Raw genomic sequence first — 25114 nt, 5'->3', positions numbered from 1 at the left:
TAACAATCCATCCTTCTCCCCCAAAAGGAGATTTTAGTAAATAACCAAATATGACACTTGGGCTAAGGGTCAAGTTGGTAATTTTTCTTACATCTCCCCCCCCAGGGGCCCAGGTATCATATATGCCCCCAAAAATAAACAGCCTTGAGTACTAGAAGAAAAGCACCTAGACCTAACAAAATTAAGTGAATACCCAAAATGGTAGTCATTTTATTTCTATCTTTCCATACATAACCGAAGAATGGAAAAGATTCTTCAAGAGTCTCGGGTCCAAGAAGCGCATGATAAATACCACCAAAGCCTAAGACTGCAGAGGAAATTAAGTGAAGTACTCCAGATACAAAGTATGGAAAGGTGTCCATAACCTCTCCCCCCGGACCTACCCCCCAACCTAGAGTAGCTAGGTGCGGAAGTAAAATCAATCCTTGTTCATACATGGGTTTCTCTGGTACGAAATGAGCCACTTCAAATAGGTTCATTGCCCCGGCCCAGAATACGATTAATCCGGCATGGGCTACGTGAGCTCCAAGTAGTTTACCGGACAAATTTATAAGTCTGGCATTCCCGGCCCACCAAGCGAAACCGGTGGTTTCTTGGTCACGACCAGCTAAAGCTAAAGTTCCATTAAAGAGCGTTTCCACGTGGTAGAACCTCCTCAGGGAATATAAGGTTTTCATGAGGCTGATCCTGAGCCGCCATCCAAGCACGAATACCTTCGTTTAAGAGAATATTTTTGGTGTAGAAAGTCTCAAATTCAGGATCTTCCGCTGCACGGATTTCTTGGGAAACGAAGTCATAGGCACGTAGATTCAGAGCCAGACCGACTACCCCAATAGCACTCATCCATAAACCAGTTACGGGTACAAATAGCATAAAGAAATGTAACCAACGTTTATTGGAAAAAGCAACCCCAAAGATTTGGGACCAAAAACGGTTAGCAGTGACCATTGAATAAGTCTCTTCGGCTTGAGTTGGGTTAAAAGCACGAAATGTATTTGCACCGTCACCATCTTCGAATAAAGTATTTTCTACGGTAGCACCATGAATAGCGCATAGCAGAGCAGCGCCTAATACTCCGGCAACTCCCATCATATGAAATGGGTTCAACGTCCAATTATGAAACCCTTGGAAGAAGAGGATGAATCGAAATATGGCTGCTACGCCAAAACTAGGTGCAAAGAACCAACCAGATTGACCCAGTGGATAAATCAAGAATACTGAAACAAAAACAGCAATTGGAGCAGAGAATGCGATTGCATTATAAGGTCGCAATTGAACAGATCGAGCAAGTTCGAATTGACGTAACATGAAACCTATTAGTGCGAAAGCACCATGGAGAGCAACAAAAGTCCACAGACCGCCTAATTGACACCAACGAGTAAAATCTCCTTGTGCTTCAGGACCCCATAGTAGCAACAAAGAATGTGCTAAACTATTCGCAGGAGTGGAAACTGCAGCGGTTAAGAAATTGCAACCTTCCAAATAGGAACTCGCCAATCCATGGGTATACCATGAAGTTACAAAAGTTGTACCTGTAAACCAACCTCCTAAAGCGAAATAAGCACAAGGAAAGAGCAATAGGCCGGACCAACCTACAAAAACGAAACGGTCCCTCCGTAACCAATCATCCATAATATCAAATAGATCATTTTCTTCTTTGGTAAATTTACCAAGGGTTATAGTCATAGCGATCCTCCTATTTAACTACTTCAACCATTTCCGAACACCTCATATCATTTCCAAGGCATACGATAGTTCGATTATCTGTGGACGATTTCTCGTTCCATGCCCCTTACAATGGGTTTCGAAGATACAAATTCTTCTTTTCTATTGGGCCACAAACCAATCTAAGTAAATAAATCCACGAGCTCGATTCGATTAGTCTTTATACCTTATCTTATACTTATCTTATAACTTATACTATATAAAATAAATTAAGTATTTGAACCCGGAATTGTCCTATGACTCATATTACAGTTACAGAGTATATCTTTTAACGGGTCAAACAAACAAAAAAAAGAAAATTCACTGTTTTTTCCTGCCCCTAAACTAGATTAAATATTTAAATAATGGTAGACTGGAAATGAAAGTAAAGTCCCTTTCTCGCATTCGTTCTCTATTGCATTGGCGGAAGAACAAAACAATATCTGATTCTGAAATCAAGGAAAGATATTGAAAAATATATTTTCGAAATAAACTTTTATATGTAGCGGAAAAGAATATCGATTTATTCCCATGGAGCATTCAGTAAGAAGAAGATTCATTAAATCGGAAATATCGACAAATTCCTGACTTGCGTGGTCTAAGGAAATAAAAAAATCCGCTTGTACAATTTCATCTATATCGAATTTTAATATCAGAATAGCCGATATAGTCGTCATTCAATGGGTTAGGTCCACTTACTTTTTCTTGATTTAGAATTTGATGCTGGGTTTGATAAAAACAATGGAGAAGTAAGAATACTTTGGTTTGGCGATTCATAATAGCGATTGGACATCTAGAATATTCCTGTCCAAAAACAAAAATTTGAATAATTAGACATGAAGAGGACTACTTTGTCAGTACAGAGTAGACTAGTTCTAATAACTACAATTATTCATTATTATTTATACTAATAATAATGAATAATGTTTCACTTTTTAACTATAACTCGTAATAATCAGAAGTCATTATAATGGTGGTTACCCTTTTCTTTTTAGAAATAAAAAGAAATCTCTATTCTCCACCGAAAAACAAAGACTCAAACTTTAGTTTAGTGGAAAAAGCCCCTTATCGGATTTGAACCGATGACTTACGCCTTACCATGGCGTTACTCTACCACTGAGTTAAAAGGGCTTGTTTTATTCGATTCATGAATTATAGCCTTTTTCCATTATGAGTCTACTGCATAATATATGTACATGATATATACATATATGCACATAATATATACATAGTTCATTTAGGAGCAATCAATTTGATTTACCCCCCAAAAGTAAAAAGTGGGCAAATTTTTTATTTTTTTTTTGATAAAAATAATGCAGTGAATTGTTTCAAGACCGACCCCGCTTGTTTACCTTTACTGACTCATCAAAACAAGATTCACTTGATTGATACATGTACCAATCTGACATCGACATAGATTCGATAGATTTTCTTGAATCATGTGATGAGGGTATTCGTACCCTGAACCGAATTCTTATAAAAAAATAAAAAAGAAAAAAGGAAAATTTCTATCGTTTTTTAATTTTCTGACTTAATGTGAGATAGTGATAGGCATATTTTATCTGAACAATGAACGAAGCAATGAGTTAAGTTAAAATTAATGAGTTAAAATTGAAGAAAAGAAATTAAGTGGGGTTCTACCCCCTTTTCTGTTCTGTCGGACCAATCACTGCCTGAACTGACGGAGTCCTGTACCTCCTTTCGCTATATAAAATAGTATGGGATGGTTCATTCATGAACCATCAAATCCAAAACAAAATTCTATGGAATCATAACATAAAAGTAGAAAAGAGTGTTCAGATCTAGTCATATCATTAGATTATATTGACAATTCCAAAAAACTACTCATACTATCATCATAGTATGATGACAGTTGGGCGGATATGCCCCTATCGTCTAGTGGTTCAGGACATCTCTCTTTCAAGGAGGCAGCGGGGATTCGACTTCCCCTGGGGGTACTACGAAAGGAAGTTGATCATGGATTATCAATAAGCCTAGAAGGAATTCTTCCTGGGTCGATGCCCGAGCGGTTAATGGGGACGGACTGTAAATTCGTTGGCGATATGTCTACGCTGGTTCAAATCCAGCTCGGCCCAAAAATTCGCCGCTCCATGAATATGATATAACCAATGATATAACCAATTTGTCCCCCAGAAACAAAAATACCTGATCCGTAAAAGAGAAAGAGTCCATTTTTGTTTCTCTATCCATGTTTTTCTCATTCGTTCTGATCTTTTCTTTCTAACGATCTAGATTCATAATACTTAATCAAAGCAAAGATTATGAAAGGAAAAATCGTTTTTTCTCAATGAAAGGTTGATTATCTATTTTTGGCAATAAAATAAAATAAACACAGGTTACTAGTAATCCGTGTCACTTTCACTATAGTCCATATCTATGTGTTCTATGTGTATATGATATCAGTTAGTATATCATTCGTGTCTCTGTTACAACGCGACGAAGAAAATGTTTTTCTGAAACCATTAAGAATATGTATACCATACACCTCGCTGGGATTGTAGTTCAATTGGTCAGAGCACCGCCCTGTCAAGGCGGAAGCTGCGGGTTCGAGCCCCGTCAGTCCCGAACTAGGATCCGACCGATGAATGGAGAAATGAATTTATCTATTTTCCGTGAAAAAGGAGACAGGGGGCAAGATCTAATCCCCAGTGGAGATCCTTATTTCTTTTGTTTTTCATTTCGCATTTATCATCAGACAAATACAGGAATTTCCATTTCTTCCACTAGTGCCGAGTGATAAGGGAGAGACATAACATATATAGATTCGTACAATCGGTGGTATTCCTATATTTAGTATTTTAAGAGATACTCGTCTGACTTTCTTTTTCGATTTTCTTGATAAATGAAATAGAATAGAGTGCTCCTATTTTTACCGAGAGTACATACGCAAATTGTATTCGTTTATTGTACAATACATAATGAACTTAACATAATTACCTCGACAGAGTACTTGTCAGGTTAAACGACAACCCTTTTTAGCTTCGACTTTGTTTGTGTATCCTCAATGACTAATTGGAAACAATCTATCTCATTCTCATTTAAATTGCACACTGAATTTTTGATGTATGCCTTCCAGTCCCAATCGAAGAAAGAGATACTAATCAAATAAAAGAAAAGACCAAGCAACGTTCCTTTTTATTAAATTTGTTGGAATTATATTAGATCTTTTATACTTAACCCGTCCTTTTTCCATCTCACTTCTACTCTTTGGATCTGTGTGTGATTCATAGAATACCAGTCATATAATACCTCATAATTGTATGTACATAATTGTATGTATAAGTATAACGAAGGAGGAGTATATAAGGAAGACGGTAGGGTTATTTATAGAAAAGAAAAAGTGGAAAAGGATGAAAATTCAATGGGATTCTTTATTGGATCAGGAATCCCATTTCAGATTTAGTATGGATAAAGGATCTTCCTATGTTATACTATTCAATTCTCGACGATGAATCGATTTGATAGATCAGATATTGTTATTCATAATATTGATCCGATTCAGTATCATCAGGATGCAATTCATCCCATTGAATTTACAGGAATCAAATTTCTCATCTCTATGGGATTAGATCCCGAGTTATTGCGAAGTAAAAAAACAATGAGATTATGGAAGTAAATATTCTCGCATTTATTGCTACTGCACTGTTCATTCTAGTTCCTACTGCCTTTTTACTTATCATCTACGTAAAAACAGTCAGTCAAAATGATTAATTTGACTGAAACTTGATTTATTAGTTCTTATCAATGATTGAATAAATGAAAGAAACGGATTCAAACTCCAAGTCTTAAATGAAATGATCTGTCTGGAATCATAAGTATCTGAGATAATAAGTATCTGAGATAGTAGTATCTGAGCCGAGATAGTATGGTATAGTATTTATTATCCTATTAATGATTTTCATAGAAAGTTGTACTGTATACAGATATAGGCTTTTATATAGAGAAAGCCTATATCTAGGTCAATATACAATATGTATGTACATAGATTAGATGTATATCTAAATAGTACATCAAAATAACAGTCCAATTCTATTATTTTTTTTGGCTACATTTACTTGTGTGGATTTCGATCAATTCAAAATAATTGAAGACCAACTCTTCTAATTCCTGGCTTTCTTAGAATTTATATATATATAGGTATAGGTCCCGAGATCTATCAAAGGAATCAATGGAGCAAGACAAAAAGAGTATGGGCATATTCTACTATAAATTAAATAAAAAAAAAGATAAAAGAAAACGAAACCAAAGAAAAGAATCTTTTTCTTTTTTTAGATTTCCCATCTCAAGAAGTCATTGCTTGATCTATTAACAGATGATCTGCGGAGTTCTATTCCATGATAACTTCTTCAGATTTGAAAAAGAAGTAGATTAATAGAGTAGACCTTCCCAATTTTTTATGCTTAAACATGACATGAGATGAGTCAAAAAAAGCATAAAAAAATCTCTAGGAGTCTAAAAAAAAGGTGAAATGCGCGATATGTGGATCGCTCAACGGAAGAAAGATCTAATCTTATTATGTGTAGAACCTCTTTGGACAACAACTAGTCATTTCCAATAGAAAGTATGTATTGTCGTAATCTAATATAATTAGAATAGCGGAACGGCTTTCTCTTCTCTTAGAACAGTAAAAGTAAAGAAAGAGGGAAACAAATAAAGAAAAAAAGAAAAAACCAATTTCAGATTTTTTCTTTTTGTAATATCCATAATTCTGGTAAGAGCTGGTTTATCAAAATAGAATATTTAGGAAGAATTCGGTTGGAAAAAATTTCCTATCATGCGTAGATTTAGGTTTCGAAATACAACTATAGTAATCATTCATTCTTTGATCGAATGGTTATTATTCATTATTGTATTTTCTTATTCATTACTGTATTTCAGTATAATTTTGAAACAGAGACATTCTTTTTTTAAAGCTTTGCAAAACGATCAATTAAACAATTGATAGAATTCAATTACTCAATCGATTACTCGATTAGTAGTACCCCTAGAGTCCACTCCTTCCCCATACTACGAGTGAGAGGGAAAATGTAAAGACTACCATTAAAGCAGCCCAAGCGAGACTTACTATATCCATATAAATTATGTCTCCTATCTCTATGAAGGAATTATTCCATTATTGATCAATAATCATAGTGGAATCAATGGCGCAGAGTCAAAATGGAATTCTGACTTAACTTAAGGCTATTGATGAACCAATCCAATGAATCTACTCGTAACAAGATTATAAGATTTCTGGTAGAATCGGGAAGCATTAAGCATAAATACAATACACACACCTTTTCTCGGAAAATGAAATAACAAAGGAATACTCCTATCCCAATGGAACATGTAGGAGTACTAAGACCTATTGTTTGTTACCCTTTTTCATAAGCAAAAGACATCAAAATATACCATCAAGATAGATAACTATCTATCAGATACCTCTATTTCCTATTTGATCTAAGCCTTACTGTTTTTTTTGTGAAAGAATGGGGAGACACCATCACCAGTATTACATACATTCTTTCTTTTTTTCGTAATCCCCCTATCTTACACGGGCAAAGAAATTCCTACACGGGCAAAGAAATTTTTTTGTTTCTTCAACTTTTACTTTTACTCTTTACTCAATAAGAGCCGACCAACTATCCTGATTGAATGTTTGAGTACTCAGAGACTCTCGTGAGTCTGGATACAAAGTATCTTCAGTCCTTTCCACAACTTCTAAATTGATTTCCCATCAGCCTATCCAATCGAATTCCAGACAGAGTCAGTAGACACAACGGTGGTAGTGTAAAATAATTAGGAATTCTTGATAGTCTTTCGTACAATCTCTTCTTCAATCCTAGTAGCAAAAATGGAGTGTCCTTTAGGAACCTTTGGATACCAAGATTTCCGACCTCTTACTTTCGTAGTTTTGAATCCCAGAATTTACTTTCACTATTTATTTATTCTACTTATAAAATAAATGTCCGAACCAATCATAATCATATTAAAATCATAATCATATTAATAAGTAAGGCTTACTTCATCCCTATTTGTACCGGTTTGGGCCACACCCAAAGCCCGGATTTTTAGAAAAAAATTGACTTTCTTTAAAAAAATTGACTTTCTTTATAGAACTACAGATTCTAAAAATAAAGTATCGATAGGCTTATCCTTTTGCCTCTCCTTCTCCGGGGACAGAATTCGTCGAGTTAAATCAGCAGAATAAGAAATCCCAAGTTTTTTGTTGATCAGGCGACACCCAGATTTGAACTGGGGATAAAGGATTTGCAGTCCCCCGCCTTACCACTTGGCCATGTCGCCAAACCAAATTCGATCCAAATAAGATAAAAAATAGATTTCTGGTCAAAGACTGAAAAATTCAGGGCAAATTGGAACCATTAACTATTTGTTTTGTTGTTTTGAATTAGCGAAAGGTTCTTCAATTTGTATCTCAAATTGTTGCGTTTCCTTAATGGCATAACAAAATCAAATTGATTTATGACTAATTCAGTATCAATTATTTTCAATAATCAATCTTTTTCAATTTCAATTATAACAATATAAATTATAACAATATATATGTGTATATGTAAACCTCAAAACAGAAATTGTTACACAGATACCGCTCTTATGTACATATCCCATATCCCTATAGAGAATCGTCGTGCCTTCTTTTTTCATTTTCTATATGCAATAGAAAAAATAGGAATTATGATATAGTGCGACCTGACTTCTGTTGCCACAAGTGAAATTACGATAAAAGATGTGATATGCGGACAGGTAGATAGCTATATTGGCATGCACTTAATAAATATTACTCCTATTACGCAATTCAATCATATTCTATATATTCTACTAGCAAAAAAATAATTCGAAATTTTTTTTGAACATGAAATGAAACTCAAATAAAATTAAGTATGCTAAAAAGGGAAACTCTATATTGTTCCTGTTGTACCTGTCGCAAATTCGAACTTGCGTCGAAAATGCTCTTCATTCCTCTGTCTCATTTCCGTTCATACGTATGAAATACATATATGGTATATGGAGTTGGCTAAAATTTCATGTGATTCAGTAAACAGAATATACATTCCATCATTGCTAGATCGATCCGTATGGTTCGATAAATAGTGAGCTAATAATGGGATTTTTCAATAAACAGGAAACTTAAGATTAAGATGCTCCGGAATGATGGAAATGAGGGAATGTCCACAATACCTGGATTTAGTCAGATCCAATTTGAGGGATTTTGTAGGTTCATTAATGAGGGCTTGACGGAAGAATTTCATAAGTTTCCAAAAATTGAAGATACAGATCAAGAAATTGAATTTAAATTATTTGTGGAAAGATATCAATTGGTAGAACCCTTGATAAACGAAAGAGATGCTGTGTATGAATCACTCACATATTCTTCTGAATTATATGTACCCGCGGGATTAATTTGGAAAACCGGTAGAGATATGCAAGAACAAACCGTTTTTATTGGAAACATTCCCCTAATGAATTCCCTGGGAACCTTTATAGTAAATGGAATATACAGAATTGTGATCAATCAAATATTGCAAAGTCCTGGTATTTACTACCGTTCAGAATTGGACCATAACGGAATTTCTGTCTATACCAGCACAATAATATCAGATTGGGGAGGAAGATCGGAATTAGAAATTGATAGAAAAGCAAGGATATGGGCCCGTGTAAGTAGGAAACAAAAAATATCTATTCTAATTCTATCATCAGCTATGGGTTCGAATCTAAGAGAAATTCTAGATAATGTTTGTTTACCCTGAAATTTTCTTGTCTTTCCCGAATGATAAGGAGAAAAAAAAGATTGGGTCAAAAGAAAATGCTATTTTGGAATTTTATCAACAATTTGCTTGTGTAGGCGGGGATCCGGTATTTTCTGAGTCTTTATGTAAAGAATTACAAAAGAAATTTTTTCAACAAAGATGTGAATTAGGAAGGATTGGTCGACGAAATATGAACCGGAGACTGAATCTTGATATACCTCAGAACAATACATTTTTATTACCACGAGATGTATTGGCTGCTGCGGATCATTTGATCGGAATTAAATTTGGAATGGGTACACTTGACGATATGAATCACTTGAAAAATAAACGGATTCGTTCTATAGCGGATCTGTTACAGGATCAATTCGGACTGGCTCTTGTTCGTTTAGAAAATGCGGTTCGAGGAACTATATGTGGAGCAATTCGGCATAAATTGATACCGACTCCTCAAAATTTGGTAACTTCAACTTCATTAACAACCACTTATGAATCGTTTTTTGGCCTACATCCTTTATCTCAAGTTTTGGATCGAACTAATCCATTGACACAAATCGTTCATGGGCGAAAATTGAGTTATTTGGGTCCTGGAGGATTGACGGGGCGAACTGCTAGTTTTCGGATACGAGATATTCATCCTAGCCACTATGGACGTATTTGTCCAATTGACACGTCCGAAGGAATCAATGTTGGACTTATTGGATCCTTAGCCATTCATGTGAGGATTGGCCATTGGGGATCTATAGAGAGTCCATTTTATGAAATATCTGAAAGATCAAAAGAGGCACAGATAGTTTATTTATCACCAAATAGAGATGAATATTATATGGTAGCAGCGGGAAATTCTTTGGCCTTGAATCGGGGTATTCAGGAAGAACAGGTTGTTCCAGCCCGATACCGTCAAGAGTTCCTGACTATTGCATGGGAACAGATTCATCTTAGAAGTATTTTTCCCTTCCAATATTTTTCTATTGGAGCTTCCCTCATTCCTTTTATCGAGCATAATGATGCGAATCGGGCTTTAATGAGTTCTAATATGCAGCGCCAAGCAGTTCCGCTTTCTCAGTCCGAGAGGTGCATTGTTGGAACTGGACTGGAACGCCAAACGGCTCTGGATTCGGGGGTTTCCGCTATAGCCGAACACGAGGGAAAGATCATTTATACTGACCCTCACAAGATCATTTTATCAAGTAATGGGGACACTACTATAAGTATAAGTATTCCATTAGTTATCTATCAACGTTCCAACAAAAATACTTGTATGCATCAAAAACCTCAGGTTCCGCGGGGTAAATGCATTAAAAAAGGACAAATTTTAGCGGACGGTGCGGCTACAGTTGGGGGGGAACTTGCTTTAGGAAAAAACGTATTAGTAGCTTATATGCCATGGGAGGGTTACAATTCTGAAGACGCAGTACTAATTAGCGAACGTCTGGTATATGAAGATATTTATACTTCTTTTCACATCCGGAAATATGAAATTCAGACTCATGTGACAAGCCAAGGACCTGAAAGAATCACTAAGGAAATACCACATCTAGAGGCTCATTTACTCCGCAATTTAGACAGAAATGGAGTTGTGATGCTGGGATCTTGGGTAGAAACAGGTGATATTTTAGTAGGTAAATTAACACCTCAGACAGCAAACGAATCGTCGTATGCTCCAGAGGATAGATTATTACGAGCCATACTTGGAATTCAGGTATCCACTGCAAAAGAAACTTCTCTAAAACTACCTATAGGCGGAAGAGGTCGCGTTATTGATGTGAGATGGATCCGGAAAAAGGGGGGTTCCTGTTATAATTCAGAAATGATTCGTGTATATATTTCACAGAAACGTGAAATCAAAGTAGGTGATAAAGTAGCTGGAAGACATGGGAATAAGGGTATCATTTCAAAAATTTTGCCTAGACAAGATATGCCCTATTTGCAAGATGGAACACCTGTTGATATGGTCTTCAACCCATTAGGAGTACCATCACGAATGAATGTGGGACAGATATTTGAATGCTCGCTCGGGTTAGCGGGGGATCTGCTAAAGAGACATTATAGAATAGCACCTTTTGATGAGAGATATGAGCAAGAGGCTTCGAGAAAACTAGTGTTTTCCGAATTATATGAAGCCAGTAAGCAAACAAAAAATCCATGGGTATTTGAACCCGAATATCCGGGAAAAAGCAGAATATTTGATGGAAGAACAGGAAATCCTTTTGAACAACCTGTTCTAATAGGAAAGTCCTATATTTTAAAATTAATTCATCAAGTTGATGATAAAATCCATGGACGTTCTAGTGGACATTACGCACTTGTTACACAACAACCCCTTAGAGGAAGGGCGAAGCAAGGGGGACAACGAGTAGGGGAAATGGAAGTTTGGGCTCTAGAGGGATTTGGTGTTGCTCATATTTTACAAGAGATGCTTACTTATAAATCTGATCATATTAGAGCTCGTCAAGAAGTACTTGGTGCTACGATCATTGGAGGAAGAGTATCTAACCCAGAAGATGCTCCAGAATCTTTTCGATTGCTCGTTCGAGAACTACGATCTTTAGCTCTAGAACTGAATCATTTCCTTGTATCTGAGAAGAACTTCCAGATTAATAGGAAGGAAGCTTGATCTGAATGAATCAGAATTTCTATTCTATGATTGACCGGTATAAACATCAACAACTTCGAATTGGACTAGTTTCTCCTCAACAAATAAAGGCTTGGGCCAACAAAATTTTACCTAATGGAGAGATAGTTGGAGAGGTGACAAAGCCCTATACGTTTCATTATAAGACCAATAAACCAGAAAAAGATGGATTGTTTTGTGAAAGAATCTCTGGGCCCATAAAAAGTGGAATTTGTGCTTGTGGAAATTATCGAGTGATTGGAGCTGAAAAAGAAGACCCGAAATTTTGTGAACAATGCGGGGTGGAATTTGTTGATTCTCGGATACGAAGATATCAAATGGGATACATCAAACTCGCATGTCCAGTGACTCATGTGTGGTATTTGAAACGTCTTCCTAGTTATATCGCGAATCTTTTAGATAAACCCCTTAAGGAATTAGAAGGCCTAGTATACTGCGATGTGTGATTTGATCAAAATTTTCGTTTTACAGATTCGGACTGAGAAACTGTCATCCCATTCAATCCGATTGGGGTGCCCCCGGCTCTGACATGTGTTTTGGGAGAAGTAAAAGTAACACGAAACTCAGAATTATAGGTGTATTCAATACTTCCAAATGCAAGGGGAATTGATCCATGGTCGATTCCGTATAAATAGGAATTGCTAGTTATACCTCGTGAAAAAACACTTTTTTGTGGAATCAGCTATTCCATTTCTTTATAGAGAGATTCCGTTTAAGCAAGCAAATATAGTATGGTTACAGAAGTCTATCTATCGCATATATGCTTCAAGGGGCATCATGGGATAACCATCGAGGTGAGTAGGGACCTAAAGGATCGAATAGAACGATATATAGACAAGTAAATCCCTTACGAGTCCCAAAGTATTCTTTTAAGGGGATTCATCATTTGACGGGAAGTAGACTACTCAAAAATCCTACATTTTTATTTTGTCATAAGTAATTCGGAAAATGAAAGTAAAAAAAGAAGAATGAATCGTTGGTCCTTAGTGGGAACTTGAGTAAGGAGTAGTTCTTTGTTTGTAGGGTTTTTCGAACAAACTTTTTAAATAAGAAAGAATCCCCTTTTTGAGGTAACTACTTGAGCCGGATGAAAGGAAACCTTCACGTCCGATTTTAAAAGGGGGAATCCAATCCTACAGGAACCTATCTCGATTTTTCTTTTGCTAGGCCCATAGCGAAAAAACCTACTTTCTTACGATTACGAGGTTTATTCGAATATGAAATCCAATCTCGGAAATACAGCATACCACTTTTTTTTACTACCCAAGGCTTCGAGACATTTCGAAATCGAGAAATCTCTACAGGAGCAGGTGCTATCAGAGAACAATTAGCCGATTCAGATTTGCGAATTATTACGGGTAATTCATTAGTAGAATGGAAGGAATTAGGGGAGGAGGGGTCCACTGGAAATGAATGGGAAGATAGAAAAATTAGAAGAAGAAAGGATTTTTTGGTTAGACGCATGGAATTAGCTAAACATTTTATTCGAACAAATGTAGAACCAGAATGGATGGTTTTGTGCTTATTACCAGTTCTTCCTCCCGAGTTGAGACCAATCATTCAGATAGATGGGGGTAAACTAATGAGTTCGGATATTAATGAACTCTATAGACGAGTTATCTATCGGAATAATACTCTTACCGATCTATTAGCAACAAGTAGATCTACGCCAGGGGAATTAGTAATGTGTCAGGAGAAATTGGTACAAGAGGCCGTGGATACACTTCTTGATAATGGGATCCGTGGACAACCAATGAGGGATGGTCATAATAAAGTTTACAAGTCATTTTCAGATGTAATTGAAGGCAAAGAGGGAAGATTTCGTGAGACTCTGCTTGGTAAACGTGTCGATTATTCGGGACGTTCCGTCATTGTCGTGGGTCCTTCGCTTTCATTACATCAGTGTGGATTACCTCGAGAAATAGCAATAGAGCTTTTCCAAACATTTGTAATTCGTGGTCTAATCAGACAACATGTTGCTTCTAACATAGGAATTGCTAAAAGTAAAATTCGGGAAAAAGAACCCATTGTATGGGAAATACTTCAAGAAGTTATGCGGGGGCATCCTGTATTATTGAATAGAGCACCCACCCTGCACAGATTAGGCATACAGGCGTTCCAACCCTTTTTAGTGGAGGGACGCGCTATTTGTTTACATCCATTAGTTTGTAAGGGTTTCAATGCAGACTTTGATGGGGATCAAATGGCTGTTCATGTACCTTTATCTTTGGAAGCTCAAGCGGAGGCTCGTTTACTTATGTTTTCTCATATGAATCTCTTGTCTCCAGCTATTGGGGATCCTATTTCCGTACCAACTCAAGATATGCTTATCGGACTCTATTTATTAACGATCGGGAATCGTCGAGGTATTTGTGCAAATAGGTATAATCCATATAGATATAGTTGCGGAAACTACCAAAATAAAAAGGTTGACAATAAAAAAAATGACTATAGGTATACGGAAAAGAAAGAACCCTATTTTTCTAGTTCCTATGATGCACTTGGAGCTTATCAACAGAAACGAATTAGTTTAGATAGTCCTTTGTGGCTCCGATGGAGACTAGATCAACGTGTCATTGGCTCAAGAGAAGTTCCCATCGAAGTTCAATATGAATCTTTGGGTACTTATCATGAGATTTATGGGCACTATCTAATAGAAGGAAGTGTAACAAAGGAAATCCGTTGTATATACATTCGAACTACTCTTGGTCATATTTCTTTTTATCGGGAAATAGAAGAAGCCATACAGGGGTTTTGTCGAGCCTACTCATACGCTATCTAAACTAAGAAATCAGATTAGGCGATGTTCGTGCCCATGGGAATTCGGGTCTCCCCAATTTCACTGGTATCATAATTTCTGAATTTCTGCGTGAATCAAGATTGAGATTGAGGAAAGGAAGTTTTCGAATCACTAACTCAGGTCCATTGTCGAATCCTACTTAGCAGAATAAATATAAGAGGTACTGTACTTATGGCAGAACGGGCCGATCTGGTCTTTCACAATAAAGTGATAAATGGAACTGTTATGAAACGACTTATTAGCAGGTTAATAGATCATTTCGGAATGGCATATACATCACATATCTTGGATCAAGTAAAGACTTTGGGTTTCCAACAAGCCACTGCTACATCTATTTCATTAGGAATTGATGATCTTTTAACAATCCCTTCTAAGGGATGGTTAGTCCAAGACGCTGAACAACAAAGTTTTATTTTGGATAAACACCATCATTATGGGAATGTACACGCGGTAGAAAAATTACGTCAATCCATTGAGATATGGTATGCTACAAGTGAATATTTGAGACAAGAAATGAATCCTAATTTTCGGATGACTGATCCTTCTAATCCAGTATATCTAATGTCCTTTTCGGGAGCTAGGGGAAATGCATCTCAGATACACCAATTAGTAGGTATGAGAGGATTAATGTCGGATCCCCAAGGACAAATGATTGATTTACCCATTCAAAGCAATTTACGTGAAGGACTTTCTTTGACAGAATATATAATTTCCTGTTATGGAGCCCGCAAAGGAGTTGTAGATACTGCTGTACGAACATCAGATGCTGGATACCTCACACGTAGACTTGTTGAAGTAGTTCAACATATTATTGTACGTAGAACAGATTGTGGCACTATCCGAGGTATTTCCGTGAGTCCTCGAAATGGGATGACGGAAAAAATTTTTGTCCAAACACTAATTGGTCGTGTATTAGCGGACGATATATATATCGGTCTACGATGCCTTGCCACTCGAAATCAAGATATTGGGATTGGACTTGTCAATCGATTCATAACCTTTCGAGCACAACCAATATATTCGAACCCCCTTTACTTGCAGGAGTACATCTTGGATCTGCCAATTATGTTATGGTCGGAGTCCTACTCATGGCGACCTGGTCGAATTGGGAGAAGCTGTAGGTATTATTGCGGGTCAATCAATTGGGGAACCAGGAACTCAACTAACATTAAGAACTTTTCATACCGGTGGAGTATTCACAGGCGGTACTGCCGAGCATGTACGAGCTCCTTCTAATGGAAAAATAAAATTCAATGAGGATTTGGTTCATCCCACACGTACCCGTCATGGGCATCCTGCTTTTCTATGTTCTATAGACTTGTATGTAACTATTGAGAGTCGGGATATTCTACATAATGTAAATATTCCACCAAAAAGTTTTATTTTAGTTCAAAATAATCAATATGTAGAATCAGAACAAGTGATTGCTGAGATTCGTGCTGGAACGTCCACTTTTCATTTTAAAGAGAAGGTACGAAAACATATTTATTCTGAATCAGAGGGAGAAATGCACTGGAGTACCGATGTCCACCATGCACCTGAATATACATATGGTAATGTTCATCTATTATCAAAAACGAGTCATTTATGGATATTAGCGGGAGGTCCGTGCAGATCCAGTATAGTGTCTTTTTCGCTCCACAAGGATCAAGATCAAATGAATGTTTATTCTTTTTCTGTCGAAGAAAGATATATCTCTGACCTATCAATGACTAATGGTCGAATAAGACATAAATTGTTGGATACTTCTGGTAAAAAAGATAAGAAAATTATTGACTATTCAATAAGACCTGATCAAACGATGTCTAATGGTCATTTGAATTTCATATATCCTTCTATTATCCAAGGGAATTCTTATTTCTTGGCGAAAAAGCGAAGAAATAGATTCATCATCCCATTACAATACAATCAAGAACGAGAGAAAGAACTAATACCCTGTTTTGGTATTTCGATCGAAATACCAAAACAGGGTATTTTACGTAGAAATAGTATTCTTGCTTATTTTGATGATCCACGATACAGAAGAAGCAATTCAGGAATTACTAAATATGGAACCGTAGAGGTCAATTCAATCATAAAAAAAGAGGATTTGATTGAGTATCGAGGACCAAAAGAATTTAGTCCGAAATACCAAACGAAAGTAGATCGGTTTTTTTTCATTCTCGAAGAAGTGCATATCTTACCCGGATCTTCGTTGATAATGGTCCGGAACAATAGTATCATTGGAGTAGATACACAACTCGCTTTAAATACAAGAAGTCGAGTAGGCGGATTAGTCCGAGTGGAGAGAAAAAAAAAAAATATTGAACTAAAAATATTTTCCGGAGATATTTATTTTCCTGGAGAGGCAGATAAGATATCCAGGCACAGCGGCATTTTGATACCACCGGAAACAGAAAAAAAAATTTCTAAGGAATCAAAAAAATGGAAAAATTGGATCTATGTCCAACGGATCACACCTACCAAGAAAAAGTATTTTGTTTTGGTTCGACCCGTAGTCACATATGAAATAGCTGATGGCATAAATTTAGCAACACTTTTTCCTCAAGATCTCCTGCGGGAAAAGGATAATGTCCAACTTAGAGTTGTCAATTATATCCTTCATGGAAATGGCAAGTCAATTCGAGGAATTTCTCACACAAGTATTCAATTAGTTCGGACTTGCTTAGTATTGAATTGGGATCAAGAGCAAAAAGGTTCTCCGGAAGAGGTTCACGCTTCCTTTGTTGAGGTAAGAACAAATGATCTGATTCGAGATTTCATAAGAATTGAGTTAGTCAAGTCCACTATTTCGTATACCGGAAAAAGATATGATAGGGCAAGTTCCGGATTGATTTCCGATAATGGATTAGATCGCACAAATATCAATCCTTTTTTTTACAAGGCCAGGATTCAATCACTTACCCAACATCAAGGTACTATTGGTACATTGTTAAATCGAAATAAGGAATGCCAATCTTTGATAATTTTGTCATCATCCAATTGTTTTCGAATTGGCCCATTCAATGGTTCAAAATATAACAATATGACAAAAGAATCGGATCCCATAATCCCAATTAAGGATTTGCTGGGTCCCTTAGGCACTATTGTACCTAAAATAGCAAATTTCTATTCATCTTACCATTTAATAACTTATAATCAGATCTTGTTAAAGAAATATTTGCTACTTGACAATTTTCAACAGACTTTCCAAGTACTTCAAGTACTTAAATACTGTTTAATAGATGAAAATAGGAGGATTTATAACCCCGATCCATGCAGTAACATCATTTTGAATCCATTCCATTTGAATTGGCACTTTCTCCATCACGATTATTGGGAAGAGACATCTAAAAAAATTCGTCTTGGACAATTTTTTTGTGAAAATGTATGTCTATTCAAATACGAACCACACGTAGAAAAATCTGGTCAGATCATAATTGTTCATGTTGACTCCTTAGTTATAAGATCGGCTAAGCCCTATTTGGCCACTCCAGGAGCTACTGTTCATGGCCATTATGGAGAAATCTTTTACGAAGGAGATACATTAGTTACATTTATATATGAAAAATCGAGATCTGGTGACATAACGCAAGGTCTTCCAAAAGTGGAACAAATCTTAGAAGTACGTTCTATTGATTCAATATCGATGAACCTCGAAAGGAGAGTTGAAGGTTGGAACGAAGGTATACCAAAAATTCTTGGAATCCCCTGGGGATTCTTGATTCAAGCGGAGCTAACCATAGTTCAAAGTCGTATCTCTTTGGTTAATAAAATCCAAAAGGTTTATCGATCCCAGGGGGTACAGATCCATAATAGACATATAGAGATTATTGTACGTCAAGTAACATCAAAAGTGTTGGTTTCAGAAGATGGAATGTCTAATGTTTTTTCACCTGGGGAATTAATCGGATTGTTGCGAGCGGAACGAGCGGGGCGCGCTTTGGACGAAGCGATCTCTTATCGGGCAATCCTATTGGGAATAACGAGGGCATCTTTGAATACTCAAAGTTTCATATCCGAAGCAAGTTTTCAAGAAACCGCTCGAGTTTTAGCAAAAGCTGCTCTACGAGGTCGTATTGATTGGTTGAAAGGCCTGAAAGAGAACGTTGTTCTGGGTGGGATTATACCCGTTGGTACCGGATTCAAAAAATTAGTGCACCGTTCAAGGCAAGACAAGAACATTTATTTGGAAATCAAAAGAAAGAATCTATTCGATTTGGAAATGAGAGATATTTTGTTACACCATAGAGAATTATTTTGTTCTTACGTCCCATTTCCATGAGACATCAGAACAATCGTTTACGCGATTTCATGATTCCTAAGAGCAGATTCTTTTACTTTAACTATCTTTTCACTTTTAACTATCTGTCTTTTAACTTAACTATCTGGTCCGAGTATTGATTTGGTAAAAAAAAAATAAGTAATTAAAAGACATTAATGGTTTGTACCGTGTATCAACGGTTAATTCCCGGTAGAAGGTTCCATCGGAACAATTATTTATTTCAAAGTACCTCGTCTCTTTGTTAAAAAAATAAAAAAGAAAAAACAAAAAGGAAGTGTGGGGAAAAATGACAAGAAGATATTGGAACATCAATTTGGAAGAGATGATGGAGGCCGGAGTTCATTTTGGTCATGGTACTAAGAAATGGAATCCTAGAATGGCCCCTTACATCTCTGCAAAGCGTAAAGGTATTCATATTACAAATCTCACTAGAACGGCTCGTTTTTTATCAGAAGCCTGTGATTTAGTTTTTGATGCAGCAAGTAGGGGAAAAAACTTCTTAATTGTTGGTACCAAAAATAAAGCAGCGGATTCAGTAGCATCAGCTGCAATAAGGGCCCGGTGTCATTATGTTAATAAAAAATGGCTCGGTGGTATGTTAACGAATTGGTCTACTACGGAAACGAGACTTCAAAAGTTCAGGGATTTAAGAGCAGAACAAAAGATGGGGAAACTCAACCGTCTTCCCAAAAGAGATGCCGCAATGTTGAAGAGAAAATTATCTGCCTTGCAAACATATCTCGGCGGTATCAAATATATGACGGGATTGCCTGATATTGTGATCATCGTTGATCAGCAAGAAGAATATATGGCTCTTCGAGAATGTGTAATTTTAGGGATTCCGACGATTTGTTTAATCGATACAAATTGTGACCCCGATCTCGCAGATATTTCGATCCCAGCCAATGATGACGCTATAGCTTCAATCCGATTGGTTCTTAACAAATTAGTATCCGCAATTTGTGAGGGCCGTTGTAGCTATATAAGAAATCGTTGATTATGATTAAGAATAATTAGTTAATTATTTGGGGATTTTATAGATTTATTGGATCGGTTACTATTCTTGAATTAAAAAAAAGAAAAAACAAAATGGAAATGTGGGCATATTGATAATATGTTATGATGTTATGTGATTTCTTGGTATCCTATGTAATTTCTTGATATCCTAAATATACGATTGATGAATACAATTAGTGATTCAAGTTGGTGAGTTGAGAAAGAGATGGTTGAATCAAAATAATTTATTTTTTGAAGTTCAATTTTTGTTAGAGGACCATATGAATGTTATACCATGTTCCATTAAAACACTCAAGGGGTTATACGATATATCGGGTGTAGAAGTAGGCCAACATTTCTATTGGCAAATAGGAGGTTTACAAGTCCATGCCCAAGTACTTATCACTTCTTGGGTAGTAATTGCTATCTTATTAGGTTCGGTGATCCTAGCTGTTCGGAATCCACAAACCATTCCGACCGGCGGTCAGAATTTCTTCGAATATGTCCTTGAATTTATTCGAGACTTGAGCAAAACCCAGATTGGAGAAGAATATGGTCCTTGGGTTCCCTTTATTGGAACTATGTTCCTATTTATTTTTGTTTCTAACTGGTCAGGTGCTCTTTTACCTTGGAAAATTATACAGTTACCTCATGGGGAGTTAGCTGCGCCCACGAATGATATAAATACTACTGTTGCTTTAGCTTTACTCACGTCAGTCGCATATTTTTATGCGGGTCTTAGCAAAAAAGGATTGGGTTATTTTGGGAAATACATTCAACCAACTCCAATACTTTTACCAATTAACATCCTAGAAGATTTCACAAAACCCTTATCTCTTAGTTTTCGACTTTTCGGGAATATATTGGCTGATGAATTAGTAGTTGTCGTTCTTGTTTCTTTAGTCCCTTCAGTAGTTCCTATACCTGTCATGTTTCTTGGATTATTTACAAGTGGTATTCAAGCTCTTATTTTTGCAACGTTAGCTGCGGCTTATATAGGTGAATCCATGGAGGGTCATCATTGACTAGCTTTCAAAATAGTCTTTTTATTATTATTTTTTATTATTATTATTAAGTAAGTTTATCCCAATTCATGCGTGGTTCAAGATAATCCAATTGGTTGGGGAACATAATAACGTATTACTATATGACTTAGAGTTTTAGGAGAAAAGATGGACGGTATTACAGAATTGTAAAAAAAAAAGAAGGGTTGGGGAGGTTATACTAGATGTATGTAATGTCTATAAGCTCGGACCCCGTCTATGTTTCTAGAATGATTCTAGAATCCGATTTAATCTAAAAAAAATGCGGGTGGTTTACGTTATGGAAGAAACAAATATATATGTCATATTAGAATGACATTAGATATTCATTAGTTATATAAGGCTATCCCTATCATCCTATATAACATCACTATATTACATAATTACATGCTATTACTTAATTACATGCTATTACTTAATTACATACTATTACTATTTTTATAATCATAACTTCTACTCTGTAATCATAATATAATCCTATACATAATATAAAATATAATCCTATACATAATATAATCCTATAATGATAATATAATATAATAATAATATTAATATAATAATAATATAATAAATATAATAATAAATAATAATAAATAAATAAATAAATATAAGTAAATAAATATAAGTAATAAAATAAGTATTAGTTAACATTAATAATTAGTTTAATAGTTAATATTAATATAAGTATTAATATTCATATGTAAAATATCTAAGTATCAATTAAGTATTAGTTAATATAATCATTTATAATTATATTATCGATAATTATTAGTATTAATTATTACTATATATTGATATTGGTACTACTACATACTTTTATATTACTACATATTGATATATTGATATTGATTTGTATTGGTATTAATTTGATTGATATTGATTGCAGCTCACACTGCATTAGTCACACTCCATTTAGACGGATTTCAATATCAGTCCTTCTATTTTGTCTGTGATTGTGGATAGAATGAACAAAGAGATGAACTCAAGAATGGTGTAGTAAAGAACGAAGAATTAAATGAAAGAGTGGTTCGAAACAAAGAAATACAATAGTTAGAACTGTATGCATATGGATTTACAAAAACTCCATTATGGGTAAAAACGAGATAGTTGTGACGATTCAGTTCAGTAATTTAGTAATATTATCATTTCAATTCGGAGTTTTTAGTTACTTCGGACCGCTGGATCTTAATGATAAAATGAGTAATATTCATTGGTTGATTGTATCATTAACCATTTCTTTTTTTTTGTGCGAGGAACTTACCATGAATCCACTGATTTCTGCCGCTTCCGTTATTGCTGCTGGATTGGCCGTGGGGCTTGCTTCTATTGGACCTGGAGTTGGTCAAGGTACTGCTGCAGGCCAAGCTGTAGAAGGTATTGCGAGACAACCAGAAGCAGAGGGTAAAATACGAGGTACTTTATTGCTTAGTCTAGCTTTTATGGAAGCTTTAACAATTTACGGACTGGTCGTGGCGTTAGCGCTTTTATTTGCGAATCCTTTTGTTTAATCCTAGAAATAAATAGAAAAAAGTACCTTACATACTTTTTTCTTATTTTATTAACTTTAACTTGGAATTGCCCTTTGCTTCTTCGAATTATATTTACACTTTACTTATAAATTACTTATTTGTTGAGACAATACGCCAGGAAGGGCTGATTTGAGGATGAGGAATTACCAGATTCGCTTGCTTTCTTCCTTTCTGTCCTTAGCTTAGTACAATAGAAAACTTTTTACTTTCATTGTTCGAAGCGTTTCAACAAACGAAATAGTTATCAATTGATATGAGATCTAAGACCTAAGTAAAGTATCTTATTGGAAACTTCTTGAAAACTTAAAAAATAATAAATTTCAAACAAATGATTTAATCTATTGCCATTAAATAAAGTGGAAATGAAATTAATAAAAAGAAATCGATCAAAAAAAGGCGAGTGAAGTGATACAAAAAGAACTCTGTTCTTTGTTAGTCCTATCCATAAGAGAGGGGAGCATATGAAAAATGTAATCGATTCTTTCGTTTCCTTGGGTCACTGGCCATCCGCCGGGAGTTTCGGGTTTAATACCGATATTTTAGCAACAAATCCAATAAATCTAAGTGTAGTGCTTGGTGTATTGATTTATTTTGGAAAGGGAGTGTGTGCGAGTTGTGTATTTCAAGAATAGGTTGGATCCATCCAGCTGCACTTTATTTATGGTATTTATAGGAGAAATAGGAAAAAGGTGCACGATCTCGACGAATTACTTCTGAATAAATTAAGAAATCATATGTAAGAACCATAGCATTTCGTGACTTATTGGTAAATCCACTTTGATTCTCTATCAACCAATAATGTGAGACCATTAACCATGGTTAAAGCTAAATTGTTTAAAGTCCAGGTAAAACATGGTACTCTTTCTACCACTTCTACCACTACGTTAGTAACGAAATGGTTAAAAAAAAAATAGTTGGTAATTTATTTGATTTGATATAGAACACTCATATCGATAAAAGAATTTGAACCATTTACTAGAAAAATGAGCACTTTGCTTTTTTTTATCTAATGCCGAAATGACGACCTATGTATAAAAAAAGAGGAATTTTTGGACTTGAAGAAACAAATAAAAAATATAATAATTATTATTTTCATTTTTTTAAAATGAAAAATGAAATAGAATTCTAAAAATGAAAATGATAAATAAAATACAAAACAAATATAAATAAAATACAAATAAAGAAACAACTTTGCTGACAATTCTAGATTTTTGTCTGGTCTAGTCGGAAGAGTCCTCCTGATATTCTGGTCTTGTATCAGTTTTGACATCTTTGAATACAAACAGAAAAGAGAGGGTAGGCTCATTACATTAAAAAAGATATGGGAATACCCACACCATAAATAAAACATTAAAAAAGATATGGGAATACCCACACCATAAATAAAATAAATAATTGAGCGTGAGAGCCAAATGAATCGAAAGATTCATGTTTGGTTCGGGAAGAGATCATGGAAGTTTTGAAATTAATGATAAGATAATCTACTTTCATTAAATGATTTATTAGATAATCGAAAACAGAGGATTTTGAATACTATTCGAAATTCGGAAGAATTACGTAAAGGGGCCATTGAGCAGCTCGAAAGAGCCCGGGCTCGCTTACGTAAAGTGGAAATGGAAGCAGATGAGTATCGAATGAATGGATACTCTGAAATAGAACGAGAAAAACAAAATTTGATTAATGCCACTAGTAATAGTTTGAACAATTAGAAAATTACAAAAATGAAACCCTTCAGTTTGAACAACAAAGAGCGATTAATCAGGTCCGACAACGAGTTTTCCAACAAGCCTTACAAGGAGCTCTAGGAACTCTGAATAGTTGCTTGAATAGCGAGTTACATTTCCGTACGATCCGTGCTAATATTGGCATTCTCGGGGCCATGCAAGAAATAACTGATTAGCCCTTCTTTTTTTAGTTATAGTTTAGGCATTATTTTTATCTTTTCCTTCCTAAAAAGAATAAAGAAACACTATGGTAACCCTTCGAGCCGACGAAATTAGTAATATTATTCGTGAGCGTATTGAACAATATAGTAGAGAAATAAAGATTGTGAATACCGGTACCGTACTTCAACGTAGGCGACGGAATTGCTCGTGTTCATGGTCTTGATGAAGTAATGGCAGGTGAATTAGTAGAGTTTCAAGAGGGTACAATAGGCATTGCTCTGAATTTGGAATCAAATAATGTTGGCGTTTGTATTAATGGGTGATGGTTTGATGATACAAGAGGAAGTTCCGGTAAAAGCAACAGGACGAAATTGCTCAGATACCTGTGAGTGAGGGTTATTTGGGTCGTGTTATAAATGCTCTGGCTAAACCTATTGATGGGAGAGGTGAAATTTCAGCTTCTGAATCTCGGTTAATTGAATCTCCTG

At 35.6% G+C, this 25114-nt stretch overlaps 4 protein-coding genes and 2 non-coding genes across 6 annotated transcripts; 3 read left to right on the top strand and 3 right to left on the bottom strand.

Annotated features, from left to right (window-relative positions):
* Positions 1-479: 479 nt before the first annotated feature.
* LOC135664956 (photosystem II D2 protein) lies at positions 480-2350 on the bottom strand. Its single transcript, XM_065177098.1, has one exon. It carries the CDS (start codon positions 1684-1686, stop codon positions 625-627), a length of 1062 nt encoding a protein of 353 aa, XP_065033170.1. The 5' UTR covers positions 1687-2350; the 3' UTR covers positions 480-624.
* A 324-nt stretch (positions 2351-2674) lies between these two features.
* Positions 2675-12195, top strand: LOC135664954 (DNA-directed RNA polymerase subunit beta-like). Its single transcript, XM_065177096.1, is given in 2 exon segments — positions 2675-9464; positions 9466-12195. Coding segments are annotated over 2 exon segments (3225 nt in total). The 5' UTR covers positions 2675-8864; the 3' UTR covers positions 12091-12195.
* Positions 2764-2835, bottom strand: TRNAT-GGU (transfer RNA threonine (anticodon GGU)). The gene has a single exon. It is a non-coding gene; the product is annotated as a tRNA-Thr (tRNA).
* TRNAC-GCA (transfer RNA cysteine (anticodon GCA)) lies at positions 7940-8010 on the bottom strand. Its single transcript has one exon. It is a non-coding gene; the product is annotated as a tRNA-Cys (tRNA).
* Positions 11945-19447, top strand: LOC135664955 (DNA-directed RNA polymerase subunit beta'). The gene is made up of 2 exons (XM_065177097.1): positions 11945-12548; positions 13262-19447. Exons 1-2 carry the CDS (start codon positions 12096-12098, stop codon positions 14888-14890), a joined length of 2082 nt encoding a protein of 693 aa, XP_065033169.1. The 5' UTR covers positions 11945-12095; the 3' UTR covers positions 14891-19447.
* Positions 19448-19781: 334 nt separating this feature from the next.
* LOC135664957 (ATP synthase subunit a, chloroplastic) lies at positions 19782-24412 on the top strand. The gene has a single exon (XM_065177099.1). It carries the CDS (start codon positions 20450-20452, stop codon positions 21191-21193), a length of 744 nt encoding a protein of 247 aa, XP_065033171.1. The 5' UTR covers positions 19782-20449; the 3' UTR covers positions 21194-24412.
* Positions 24413-25114: the final 702 nt, after the last annotated feature.

This window comes from Musa acuminata, unplaced genomic scaffold, assembly GCF_036884655.1.
Source record: "Musa acuminata AAA Group cultivar baxijiao unplaced genomic scaffold, Cavendish_Baxijiao_AAA HiC_scaffold_913, whole genome shotgun sequence".
NCBI lineage: Eukaryota > Viridiplantae > Streptophyta > Magnoliopsida > Zingiberales > Musaceae > Musa > Musa acuminata.
The sequence above is the reverse complement of the archived record's forward strand: the minus strand, read 5'-3'. Positions and strand labels throughout refer to the sequence as shown.